Source organism: Danio rerio, chromosome 3 (genome assembly GCF_049306965.1).
Source record: "Danio rerio strain Tuebingen ecotype United States chromosome 3, GRCz12tu, whole genome shotgun sequence".
Taxonomy (NCBI): Eukaryota; Metazoa; Chordata; class Actinopteri; order Cypriniformes; family Danionidae; genus Danio; species Danio rerio.
The window spans coordinates 16714772-16727917 of NC_133178.1; the positions used below are offsets into that span (position 1 = coordinate 16714772).

A 13146-nucleotide genomic window follows, 5' to 3' on the forward strand; every position below is an offset into this window, starting at 1 on the left:
TGACAAGCTAAAAAACTGCTTAAAATGTGACTATAAATGCAGTATTCAAACCTCAAAATTAAATATAAAATGAGTCGAATAACTGCTCAGAGATGCAATTTTTGACAAAAGAGAACCTTCACTTTCACCTGGCTAGCTATGGGCCTGTGTGATATGTAAAATCTTTGATAATAAAAAATAAAATAATAAAAGATTAGCAGTGCTTGGAGCTTAAATCAGTTATTTTTATAAAATATAAACTTGTGACTTGTTTATTATAAACAAATGCAATCAGGGACACAAAGTAGTGAAGTAGGCCACACTGTTAGCAATTAAAATGCACATTTTGACAAAAATAAAAAGGCTAAAATAAAATTATAGTTAATATCAGTAGCCTACTTATGTTTGTCGACATTTTACTCTGTAATCTAATTTGTATTACTGCATTGCCCATGTTATATACGCATGTAATTGTATGACAATAGGTAACTAAGACCCTGTATTGCCATCTTTTGCGTTCCTTGTATCGACCACCTAATAACTCACATTTAGATTAGTTCACAGTTCAGATTAGTTCACGTGAATAAAGCTGAATATACGGCATTACGTGAGAATTAAACCCATCCGGAATGAGGCTCGCGGGAGCGCGCTTAAAATCAGCCCCTGTTGAGAGCGTGTGTGTGATCTGCCTCTCCCTTCCGCGTCCTCGTGCACGCAGCAGCAGCTCAAGTGCCAGTTTCCGTTTTATTTCCTGATTATTGCTAGTCCTCGGAACGGACAGGCGGGGGTTTCTGCAGCGGAGAAACGTGGAATTTGGCCGAACGGCGCTTTTGAACCTTCAGCTTCGGGAACAGTGACAGCTTTTCTACATCTGCCAGCGTTATAATCCAGTGAGTAAGTTAGTGTTTACGCAGTTTTTAATCACATTTCCCAACCAAGTAACGTTAAGTTTGATTATATAAATGTATATTGGTTTTTGAAACAACGTGTTTAGGTGTAACACACAAAAATGGCCTGTGCTTTTTCTTTTTCCAGATGCGCGGGCACTGCCACGCTGATTTGTTTTGTCTGCATGCAGCGTGGTCGGGCACTGCCACTCCCCGAAACGCCTGGCTTTGCATTGTTACCGCTAATTAACGGAGTTCTCATTTAAAACGTGTTCATTGTAGATTTAGGCGTTGAATTGTATTTAGTGTAATTTGTGCTTATTTTGTAAACCCACGCTCAAATATTCCCTGAAGTTGTCTAATAATTGCGTTTTTGGATGGTTCAGTCTCGTTATATCCCGCGTGTAAGTGCTTGACCTCTGCTGAGCTTGGATGGTCACCACTGTGAGTCCGTCTGCTGGGCGTTTGGGCTCTTCTTTGTCTTCCACAGATTAGGTGGCGTGTCCGAATCTAATTTGCTCACACAAAGGGTGCTTATCAAAGCCCACAAGCTGCCTACATAGACAGCATTTGGACTTCACGTTTGCTTTTCTGAAAGTGCTTAGCAGGCAGCACACTTAAAGGCATAGTTCACGCGCAAATTAAATTTTGCTCTCCCTCAAGTGCTTGTACACCCTTTTAGAAGTTTATTTATGAAGATATCCTGAAGAAAGCTTTAACCATTGACTTCCATAGTAGGGAAAACAAACACTGGAAGTCGAAGGTTGCAGGCTTTCTGCTTTCTTCAGTATACCTTTTGTTAAACAGATGAAAGTCAGTCACACGGGTTTGGACGAAGTAGTGGATGAGTTAAAGGGACAGTTCACCAAAAAATGAACTTGTATAGCGGCCTTTTTTGTTTTTACTAATATGGAAGTTAATGGTTACCTGTTTGTAGCATTCTTCAGAATATTTAGTTTAACAGAACAAACTTGAACAAGTTAAGGGTGAGTAAATGATGACTATTTTCACTTTTAAGTGAACTATCTCCTTAATGTTAGGCAAAGTTCACCCAATTTTTTTTTTAATGATTGTATTTCTTCTGTTAGACACAAAAGAATATATTCTGAAATGATGGAAGTCTGTAACTTGACTTTCTCACTCTGTTTATCCTACTGTGGAAGTAAATTATTACAAGATTTTTGTTTTAGATTATCTTCTTTTGTGTCAGGTTTGGACGAAGTAATGGATGATTTCATGTTGAAGGGACAAATTTGCTCAAAAATGAACTTCTATAGTAGCCTTTTTTTTTTTTTTTTTTACTAATGTAGAAGTCAATGGTTACCGGTTTTAACATTATTCATAATATGTTTTGTGTTCAACAGAAGCTCAAACAGTTTTGGAACCAGGATGAGTAATTGACAATTTTTAGTTTTGGGTGAACTATCCCTTTAATGCCAAAGGCAGAATATCTTTGTATTCAACTGAATAAAAAAATTCCTTAAGGTTTGGAACCACTTGAGGGAGAGTAAATAGTGAGTACACTAACATTAAAGGGATAGTTCACCCAAAATTTTATTTACTCCCCCTTAAACTTAACGTGTTTTGTTTTTCTGTTGAACACAAAAGAAGATATTCTATTGTAAATCTGTAATCATCGACTTCCATAGTGCTTGTTTTTTTTTCCTACTATGGAGGTCAAAAGTTATCGGCTTCTAACATTCTTCAGAGTATCTTCTTTTGAAGTCAACAGCAATTAATTAATTTTATTTACTCGCCCTTAAAAAAAACGTAATGTTTCATTCTTCTGTTGAACACAAAAGAAGATAATCTGAAAAATAAAATGATGGAAAACCATAACTATTGACTTCCATATTGTTTTTACTACTATGGAGGTCAATGGTTACCTGTTTCCAACATTCTTCAGAGTATCTTCTTTTGTATTCAACAGCATGAACAAACTTCTTAAGGTTTGCAACCACTTGAGGGAGTGTAACTAATGAGTACACTCATCTTTGGGTGAACTATCCCTTTAATGTTAAAGGCAAAGTTCAGCCAAAATTAATGTTATTTTGTCGCCCTTAAAACCATAATGTGTTTGGTTCTTCTGTTGACCAAAAAAGAATATATATTAAAAAAAAAAGAGGAAAATCTGTAACCATTGACTTCCATAGTAGTAAAAACACTACGGAGGTCAATGGTTACCGGCTTCCAACATTCTTCAGAGTATCTTCTTTTGTGTTCAACAGAGGAAAGAAACTCTTAAAGGTCTGGATCCACTTGAGGGAGAGTAACTAGTGAGTACACTTAATTTTTTTGGTTAACTATCCTTTCAATGTGAGACAAAGTTCACCTCAAATTAATTTTTATTTTATTGACTCGCCCTTAAAACCTTAATGCTTTTCGTTCTTTTGTTGAACACAAAAGATTTTGGTTATAGATGGTTACAGATAAAGAAATCTGTAACCATTGACTAACATAGTATTTATTCTTCTTACTATGGGGGTCAATGGTTACCAGTTTCCAACATTCTTCATAGTATCTTCTTTTTGTATTCAACAGCATAAAGAAACTCATTAAGGTTTGGATCAACTTGAGAGTCTATAGTGAGTACACTTTCATTTTTGGGTAAACTGTCCTTTTTAAGATGGTCACAAAGAAGTGTCCCAAATGATGTGCTGGTGTTGGAGTCTCACGCCTCTATGCTGGACTCTTGTAAAACAGAGGCCTGCTTCTGCTTTTCGCACACTTTCATCACAATCTGGGCTGTGTGTCCAAGTTGAAATTTAAAAGCTTTGCTTGTCATTGCAACTGCGTAGAGACCGTTTCTCATTTAGTAGCAGTAAGAGAGGTGACTTTGCAGCCTGTAAATGGTCTCGTCTGGCTGATATGAAGGTTTGTCATTTGATTAAGCTGTAATGATTTGCATAGTTCCATAAAAATGGGGAACAACTGCGTTTTGGCCAGAAGGTGAATGCAGGCGGTTTCACAACGCAAGCATGTCATTTGACATCTGATGACTCGAAAATGTAATGTAATATTTAGGCCTCGGCTGTACTTCTGCTTATTTCTCTGAAATCTAACAGTTAGTATATTAGAAGGCGTTAAAGGGGTAGTTCACACAGTTTATCTCTACATTGTGTGACTTTTGCCCTTTTCCCATTAAACAAAAATTAAGATATTCTGAAAAATGGTGGATGCTATTAGCCGTTGACTTCCATAGTAAGAAAAACAAACCCTATTGAATGGATACTGCGTCTATTCTGTTCATCAGATGTAAGAAACTGACGTTTTGAGCTCTCCAAGTGACTGAATTTAGACTTTTCTGTGAACTACGCCTTTAATATGTGCAATAAGTATCTTAAAGTGACTTGAGACTTTAATACCGAGTTTGTATAGATTTCTTTGTGAGACAGAGAAAAATGCATAAAGTAATGCGTAGGCCAGATAGAAAGCTGCTCCTGCTATGGCAGTCTGACAGCTTCTCAGATTTCATTTGAAATGTACAGTAGTTTTTATTTCATGTGAGTTTGAATTGGTCTAAATGGAGCACTGGTTTTCAGATTTGCTCAGAAGGGCGAGAACTGGATGTTGTGCAGGCTGAAATATGCAATAGTAAAATGAAGAGGCTACTTGCTGTGCCTAAAAGTGGTTGTTATAACTGCCTTAGTCAGGTGCATATTGGTTTGCATTTCTGGGGGAATTACTGAGAGATAGCCTTGCTGTGAGTTTCTGTTAATCTTTTACTAAGTGTTCCTGGATCTGCCTGTCATTTAACCCCATGCAAACACATGTTACTTTGATCATGCAATTCTTCTTTGTGATTAACACGCTGCAATTTCCTGAAAAATTGCATTCACACTTGGTGTGTTTACTCCTTACATAATATACTTCAAATAGAGAAGTGTTTACATGGCTCTTATTTTAACAGTTGTGCATAGAGGCCACGCTGTTGAAATTTAATAGTGCTGTATTGTGTATGCCAGGCCAATAGGTGGCGATCTCAATTTAAGAAACGTTGCATGCCTGTGCATATATATAGTACTCGTGCATTAGTGGTGTAATGGATCAAATCTCCAGGTTTAGATCACTTCTTTTTTTTTTTTTTTAAGTCATAGATCGGACCTTTTTTTGAATCAGCCAAAAATGGGAGAATACCAATTTTACTTGCTTTCTATTTACTTCAAAAACAGTACTGCAATACACTTTTGGTTTTAACAAACTTAGAACCTGTAATTTTACAAAAAATTAAATTAAAAAAATAATCGGCTGAATAAAAATTAGTTAAATAAACAGTACTGTGAAAAACTACTGTTGCTGATAAGGCTAAACATTGAAATCCAAATATAATTTGTACAACCCATATATATTTTTAGTCTCTTTTTTCAATGAATGATTTAGTTATTTACTCAAAACATACGTTTCACTGCTAGATGGATAATTTTTCAAGAATTATTCAGTGGCATATTATTGATGACTGGTTGTCGCCACATATTGGTTAAATAATGTAAATGTTGCCTACAACTTTTATTTTTGAGTTGTTAAATGCAAATGATGGTGGTTTTTATATATTTATTTATTTATTTATTTTTTTTTTTTTTTCAACTTTACCGTAAACATCATTGGTTTTATCTGAACTATTTACTGTAATCCCAGTACTTGTGTTATTTGACTGTTTGTAATTTCATAACTAACTCAAAAGACTAAACACTTTTTTTTTGCATTTTTTTTTTTTGCATTTTTCAAACAGATTTGAATGCGGCGATTCGATGGGTTAATCAACACACACATCACCATCATTTCTAATTTGTTTTGTTGAGATCCCAATCTTTTAATGATTATTGGTGCAGCTTTACACTGAATGCATTAATGCAGGCTAAACAAGTAGTGACAGAAAACACCTTTAATAACCTTAGAAACCCACCAAATCTCGAATAACCCACCACAACTTTTTCCGTCATCATTATATTTTACAGGAAAGCCTAAATGCTTTCATACATGTGATTTGAACGATGAGAGAGGCAATCTCTGTGATCGTTACAAATTGAGGATTAATCTTAAAGTAAAAACAATGTATTATTCTGCAGGTCACAGGTGTTTTGACCCGTGGGTTGTGATCCGTATAAATCACTGATCAACGGTGGTCCGTTACACCCCTATCACGCATGTCTATAAACTATATATATAAAAAATGCACAATGTCAACACTTACAATCATATTTTCTGTAGCTTACACTGGTGATAATGGCATTGTTTTAAAAATTGTGCTCTTTGAAGTATGTGTTTGCAATTAATCAATTTTAGCCTCCAGTAGTTATAAATAAAACCCAATCTAGATAAATGTATTTCACCTTATACTGTGTTTCTTTTCATAAGCGGAGCAATTTTTTTTTTTTTTTTTTTTGTCAGTGGACGTGCCGTCATAGATTTTTGTGCTTAGCTATGAGCACTTATTTTTATTTTATTTTTTGAAGATTGGTAAGTTGGAGAATGAGGATAAGCGTTTTATCTTTTGATACCTCTGGTATTTCCTGCACTTAAGTGTCTTTATTAAGGATTGAACCGTTTCCCCGCCAGCTTTTTCACCATAATTTGACACTGTTTTTGTTCATACACAACTTTATTCAGATCAATGAGGGTGGATCATTTCATTATGGCACTTGATAAAGAAGGGAGTAAGCCAAAGGACATGAAGACTGGTAGTTTTTGCATGCAATCTGTTCTACACTTTTTCTGATCATCTTATATTTCGCTCCCAGGAGACCTAGAAGTCCCGTAACTCATTCAGGACATGTGCTAGGGATACTCTTATCGTAATATACCCAAAATATGGATTGCTGTAAACTCCTCAATAAAGGGGCAGTGTTGTCTCTTAATTGATGAGAAAGCTTTTTAATGGAAAGAGTTAAAAAGCACAAAAGTAAACTTGTGGTGTTCTGTACACTCCCTTGTGGGAAAGAACAGGGTTATCTATTAGGTTAAAGCAGGGGTCACCAATCTCGTTTCTGGAGGGCTGGTGTACCTGCAGGGTTTAGCACCAACTCGCCTCAACACACCTGCCTGCATGTTTCAAGTATACCTAGTAAGACCTTGATTAGCTTGTTCAGGTGTGTTTGATTAGGGTTGGAGCTAAAATCTGCAGGACACCAGACCTCCAGGAACAAGTTTGGTGACCACTGGGTTAAAGTGTTCACTCAATTGGTTTAAAACGGTGTTTCTCAATCATGTTCATGGAGTAACACTGCATGTTTTGGATGTCTCCTTTGTCTGTCACATCCATTACTGGTCTTTCAGTCTTTGCTAATGAGCTGTTGATCTGAATCGAGTGTGTTTGGTTAAGGAGACATGGGAATGTGCAGAGCTAATGGTTCTTCAGGAATGTGGTTGAGAAACACTGGTTTAAAATAAGTCCATCAGCCCTATTTTAAAAGTGTTTTTTCCCCAAAGTATACATAAGTCTTTATTTTTATTTTTTATTTTTTTATTTAATTTATTTATTTTAGTTGAAAACAATGCTTGTTCCTTCATACTCTCTCAAATGTGTTTTGTTTGTCAGAAGCAGTGTAGCAATGGAAGCTGAACAGAATCAGGAAGTTCAAGAGGCAGTTCCTGAGACGCAGGAAGTGGCGGCTCAGCAAGAGGAGAAATCAGAGCCCAAGTCCGAAGAGGCGCCTCAGGCTCCTTCAGAAGCAGCAGCAGATCCTCCAGCAGCGGCCACTGAACCGGAGAAGCCCCAAGAGAGAGAGCCTTCTGCCGAGGAACAGCAGAAAGCAACAGAATCTGCAGCACCTCCTGCCAAACCCTCTGAACCCGAGGCGAAATCTCCAGAGGATTCCTCTGAAAAAACCCCTGAGCAGCAGCAGAAGTCGTCCGAGGAGCCATCGCTTCAAGTCAATTCTGAGCCCGAGAAGCAGGAGGAGGAAGCTGTGAAAGAGGCTGAGTCTAAGAAAGAGGAGCCTGTCAAAGAGGCGGATTCCAAACCTGCTGCTGTGAATGAAGTCAAGCCAGAGGAGTCTGAGAAAAGTGAGACGACAAAAGCAGAAGGAGAAAAGGTACAAGTGCCCGATTCTGATGGAGTTCAAGCTGAGCCTCCAAAAGAGGCCGAACCTGAGGAGAAGAAACCAGAGCTGCCACTCTTTTATGGCTGGTTCCTGCTTAAAGAGGAAGAGGAGCGAATTAAGTGTGCAACCATGGACTTCCTAAAGACGCTGGATACATTGGAAGCCTTCAAAGAACACATAAGTGAATGTGAGTGGACTCTGTAAAGACGCTCAATGTTCACTTGTTTTGTAGATCTGAAAAATTATAGATATTTGTTTGATAAACAATATATTGTTTGAGCATTGTCATCGCAATGTGTTTATCTGCAATAGTCACATCGCAGGATTAGATTATTTACTAAAGATAAAGATATTATTGCAATACAATGATGATCATGCTATTTTACCTTTTGATGACTGTTTAAATTCTGTATTTGAATACTGTTACTGTAAAGCATTTTTTTTGGCTCGGTCATATTTATATATGCTTGTAATTTATTATATTTTATGCAGGAAAAAGACTTTATCATCCCTGTCAATCTAAATTAATGAATTATTTCCAAATAGGGTTATTTAAATCATCTTGACAAATTATATTCATATTGCAATATATTTTTACAGCAAAACAAATGATATTTGTTATATTTTTTTCTCCCCCAGTTACGAGTGAGGCAAATAAAGAGGTGGATCTTGAGCAGTATTTCCAGAACCCACTGCCACTCCACTGCACTACAAAGTTCTGTGACTACGGCAAAGCAGAAGGAGCAAAAGAGTACGCAGAGTTGCAGGTCAGTTTCCCACTTTTTTTATTTCTAGATGTTTTATACAAAGATGTGTTTTTGGAAGAATTTACTTAACCTGCTAAATAAAATATGAGTCCTTGGTTGTTGCCATTTAAGTAATATGTTGGCCAAATATTTGTAGCCTGTACTTGTTGTTTTGAGTATTAGTTGAAAATCCATATTTAGTCTAGGTCAGTGTTCACCAACCCTGTTCCTGGAGAGCTACCTTCCTGCACATTTCTGTTGCAACCCTGACCAAACACGTCTGTTTGTAATTATCAAGAGCTGCTTTAGGTACTATTAATGGGTTCAGGTGTGTTTGATCAGGGTTGAGACTGAATTCTGCAGGAAGGTAGCTCACCAGGAACAGGGTTGGTGAACCCTGATCTAGGTTACCAAGGTTATTGGATGTACTGGGGGTGCAAAACCCTTTTAGGCAAGGCATGTTTATTTATATAACACATTTCCTATGCAAAGATGGTTTGAAGTGCTTTGCATAAAGAATCAATCATAACAGGAGTATTCGAAATGGTAAAATGTTTTTATGAAAAAAAATCTTGCATAAAGAATTGTAATATTTATATTATCAGCTTTGATTTGAGACATGTACTGGAAATTACCAGCTATGACTGAAAACACAGAATAATTGATGATGATCTGAATAATTTCATTTTAAATAACATGCGAATGTGTGGGTCTGGTGTGTGTTCCTTCAAACTGCCATTCGTGCGTCCCATCTGGTGTACGACCCCCTTAAAGATGGAGTCCGCTTTAGCTTTGTGGATCAGTGACTGCAGGTAAAAGAACATTACGCTAGATCCCAACATTTTCTGCACAAAAGCTAAAAAGCTTTATGAACCTTTTGCTGACAGCGATGAATGTTTGCACCTGACAACAGCTTTTGATCTTTGGTTTCATTTTATAATACTAGACTTATTATTATTATTTTTTTTTTTACAAAAGTTAGAACTTTGAGAGTTTAAACATGAGAGAAAAGTTTGGAAATGTTAATGCCTGTCTCAGAAATGTGTATAAAGTGTGTAGTGAGGGGTTTTACACCTACAACTTGTAACTGCAAAAAATGAAGCGGGCAACTTTGAGTTTTGCCCATTGCAGGTTATTTTTTGAACGTAACTCCTGCTATTTAAACGAGGGACCATTGTACTACAAAATGGCGTAGAATAGTGCATGGTATCTGAACTATCCATTTAGCATACAATAAAAGTGAACTGGTTTGTTCATGTTTCTCACAGGTGGTCAAGGAAGCGACTGGCAAATCAGAGGAGCTCTCGGTCACCGCTCTCATCGTGACCCCTCGTACATTCGGGGCGCGCGTGGCTTTGACCGAAACCCAGCTGAATCTGTGGCCTGAGGGAGAGGATAAAGTTGGGGTTGCTCCAACCCTCTTGCCCGGCGTAGAGTCTCTGCCGGCTGGCAGTCGCGCCCACGTCACATTAGGCTGCTCGGCTGGTGTGGAGGCGGTTCAGACCGGTCTGGATCTGCTGGAGATCCTGGTTCTGCAGAAGGAGGGTAAGGAGGGCACTCAGGTGGAGATGGATATGGGCACTTTGTCCTACCTTAGCGAGGGCCGCTGGTACCTAGCCCTGAGGGAAGCCATTACCGCAGACACCACCTTCTCTAGCTTCTCTGAAGACAAGCCTGTCAGCGACCAGGGCAAAAAGGATGGAGAGAAGAAAAAGAAAAAGTGTACCATTCTGTGAGCTGAAAGCACGAGGAGGAGGAGAGAGGGTGAAGGAGACATTTTTTTTCCTAAGGGCTCCGGCCTGCGGTTGTCTGAGGCTGATGTTGTGTTTTTGCATGTGTGTAGGTGGATTTGCGTGTGTTTCGCAGCTTTAATGTGTGCACAGGGATGGCTGGGGATGATTTGGCTGGCAGTGTGAAACCAAAGCGGCCTGCTGGCTTTCTCTTTAGCTGGTGCCTTTTTTTTTCCCCTTTTTGCCTGGCAACACAAGCCCAGAGGCCTTTGTATCTGCCTTAAGGTCATGGATCACTTTGCTGGAAAGTTCACTCTGCTATAGGTGCTAGTTCACACACACACGCCACCATCCCTGTTCTCTTTACACAGGTGCGTTCACTATCAGTCTTCCTCATTCATGTACAACACTTTTTAGCACAACTTTAACTGATTTGTACTCCGTGCCAGCTCGCTTGTTGATGCAGGCTTTAAAGGGATAGTTCACCCAAAACTAAGAATTCTGCCATTTACTCGTCCTTCAGTTGATTCACTTTTTTAGTTGTACGCAAAAAGTTTCTAAAAAATGTTGAAAAACTCTAGCCATCGCCTTTCATTGTGTTTTTTTTCTGCACTGCTTTGAAAGTGGATGGTTACAGGTTTCTAACATAATTTGTGTTTAACAGCAAAAGGAAACACGCAAAGGTTTGGAATCATTTGATGGTGAGTAAATGTACATTTTTATGTGAACCATCCAATTATTTTACCATTGAGGGAAAAATAAGCATTGCGAGGCGTTTTGGTACGAAGTATACATATGTTAGACTAGTATGTGATTCTTCAGTGTTCCTCTCTTTCTCCAGCCATTGTAGAGCTGGTGTTTTCCATGAATTTATGCTGCACCTTTGTTCCAATCTCACCAATAGTGATCTGTTTAGTGTGTATGTGTGCATGACTGTTGCCAAAAAGAGGAAAACTCCAAAAAAAACAATTCCTACAATCACTCAATAGGTTTTCTTTTTTATTATTAAGACTACATAGCTACTCTGTCTCATGTTTTTAGGCTGAAGTGTGTGTGTTTGTGTATGAAAGAGAATGATCTCTCGTCTGTCTTACCGTTTACAGTGTTGCTCAAACCATCTACAGTTCGTTATGTTAGCATAAAACATGCCTGTTCTGCTCTTCATTACGTGTACGATCTGCTCTTTCATAAATCCAGTGTATTCACCTGTGATAGTACATTTACTCTCTCTACATGTCAGTCTCGATCATATCAGTTTTGAGAAAATGTGCACTCTAAATACTGTGACAAGCATCTATCTGGTGCCTTCCTCTTCTGTAGGTTTCTAGATGGCTGAAGCCATGCTTCTCGTAGCTCTCTGACATCAAGGCACTAATTTTTTTGCACTTACCTTGTTTTTCATTTTGTTTTTGTACACTTAATAAAGAATGTGCTTGGCTCTGACGACCTTCTGGATCTGAATCTATTTGTTAGCGCGTTCTAATTTAGAACGTGCGCGCGCTCATTTATTTCGAATGTGTTCTTGCATGTCACGCGTCATACTTCAAAGGAATGCCCTCAATTGAGTAACTACTGCAAACATCTGCGTCCTAACTGTCCCCAAATTACTATAAAATGTAATTATCTCAAATTCTTGGCATTTGTGTGTAGTTTATTTACAGCAGAAGTGCGTTTTTTTTGTTCTTGGTTCACTCAAAGGTGAGTCAGTGTTGTGTATTTGCCAGCAGGTGGCGGTTTGTCGCCATTAAAAGCTTTAAAGCTGCTGCAGCTCAGCACTGACTTGACAAAACCACAGGTGTGACTATCTAACTTGCTCTAACAATTTTACCACAAGATGTTGTTGATCAGCTTGCTCAGTTTCACTCACGCGATAGTTTCCTATGGCTAGTTTGTAACAATGCTTGAGGTGAATAACAAAATTATGAATATATTTCTACCCTCAAATTTAAATTGTAATCATTTACTCACCCTTTACTTTTCAAACCACTGTTTTTTTTCTTTGGTTAAAAAGTGCTAGATAATACCTTGCATAGTAATTGTTTTCCCTCGTACTATGGGGGACATTCTACCAGAAATGTACATTTATCTCTTCTAAAAATGTGACCTTTAAGCTTGTCCTCAAAAAAAAAAAAAAAAACTAATAATGGAACACATATTTTTCTTTTTTTATTTATTTATTATGCATTAGTAATTTACAAATACAGCAAAAACAGGCTACAAACAAAAATTCCAAAGATAATTGGCAATCAAACAAAACAAAAGGAAGACATTCACAAGACGTTAAAAACAGATTCGTAATAGCTTACAATAGATGGAGCTTTTACATTTTTTTACAGCTTTGAGAGATCATTAACAGAATTTCGTTGACAAACACCTTGTATAAAGCAGGAGATTTTGAAAGTACATTTGTGGATGAAGAATGAGCCATTTAAAATAATAAAATTAACAAAATTGTTCATTCGTTTATCAACATTTTCAAACCATCAAATAATTTCTTTTGCATTTAATGTTATCTACATATCATTTTTAGCAGAATAATCAGACAGTCTTTGCAAAATAATTGCACACTCTGACAATCAACAAATAAATGACATTAGGATTCCTCACTGTTTTTAAAAAATGAACTTCTCAATATCTGAAAATTTGGAAAGTAACACGTTGGTTGGGTATATTTTGTCAAATCTTTAAATGAATTTCTCTTACTTTATTTAAAATGCAAAATTTGTATGGCAGCAGCCATGCTTTTCTCCAAATAACCTCCCAT

The 13146-nt window shown here is 37.5% G+C and overlaps 1 protein-coding gene across 17 annotated transcripts; it reads left to right on the top strand.

Annotated features, from left to right (window-relative positions):
- The first annotated feature begins 659 nt into the window (after window positions 1-659).
- cnp (2'',3''-cyclic nucleotide 3'' phosphodiesterase) lies at window positions 660-11825 on the top strand. 17 transcript variants are annotated; one of them, XM_073944264.1, is made up of 6 exons: window positions 660-873; window positions 3095-3142; window positions 3408-3451; window positions 7402-8093; window positions 8546-8673; window positions 9921-11825. In XM_073944264.1, exons 4-6 carry the CDS (start codon window positions 7415-7417, stop codon window positions 10386-10388), a joined length of 1275 nt encoding a protein of 424 aa, XP_073800365.1. In that variant the 5' UTR covers window positions 660-873; window positions 3095-3142; window positions 3408-3451; window positions 7402-7414; the 3' UTR covers window positions 10389-11825. The 17 variants fall into 17 exon arrangements, 16 of the variants coding, with proteins under 16 accessions (XP_073800365.1, XP_073800370.1, XP_073800361.1 ...); XM_073944269.1 differs by having other exon boundaries at window positions 7405-8093; XM_073944260.1 differs by having other exon boundaries at window positions 660-869.
- The last annotated feature ends 1321 nt before the right edge of the window (window positions 11826-13146 follow it).

What these genes read in the sequence shown, in the direction of transcription:
- cnp (XM_073944262.1), top strand. Translation starts at nt 7,415, where the DNA reads ATGGAAGCTGAACAGAATCAGGAAGTTCAAGAGGCAGTTCCTGAGACG. An exon ending in CAAAGAACACATAAGTGAAT is followed by an intron (nt 8,094 to 8,545) that starts GTGAGTGGACTC and finishes TTTCTCCCCCAG; the next exon opens with TTACGAGTGAGGCAAATAAA. An exon ending in AAGAGTACGCAGAGTTGCAG is followed by an intron (nt 8,674 to 9,920) that starts GTCAGTTTCCCA and finishes TGTTTCTCACAG; the next exon opens with GTGGTCAAGGAAGCGACTGG.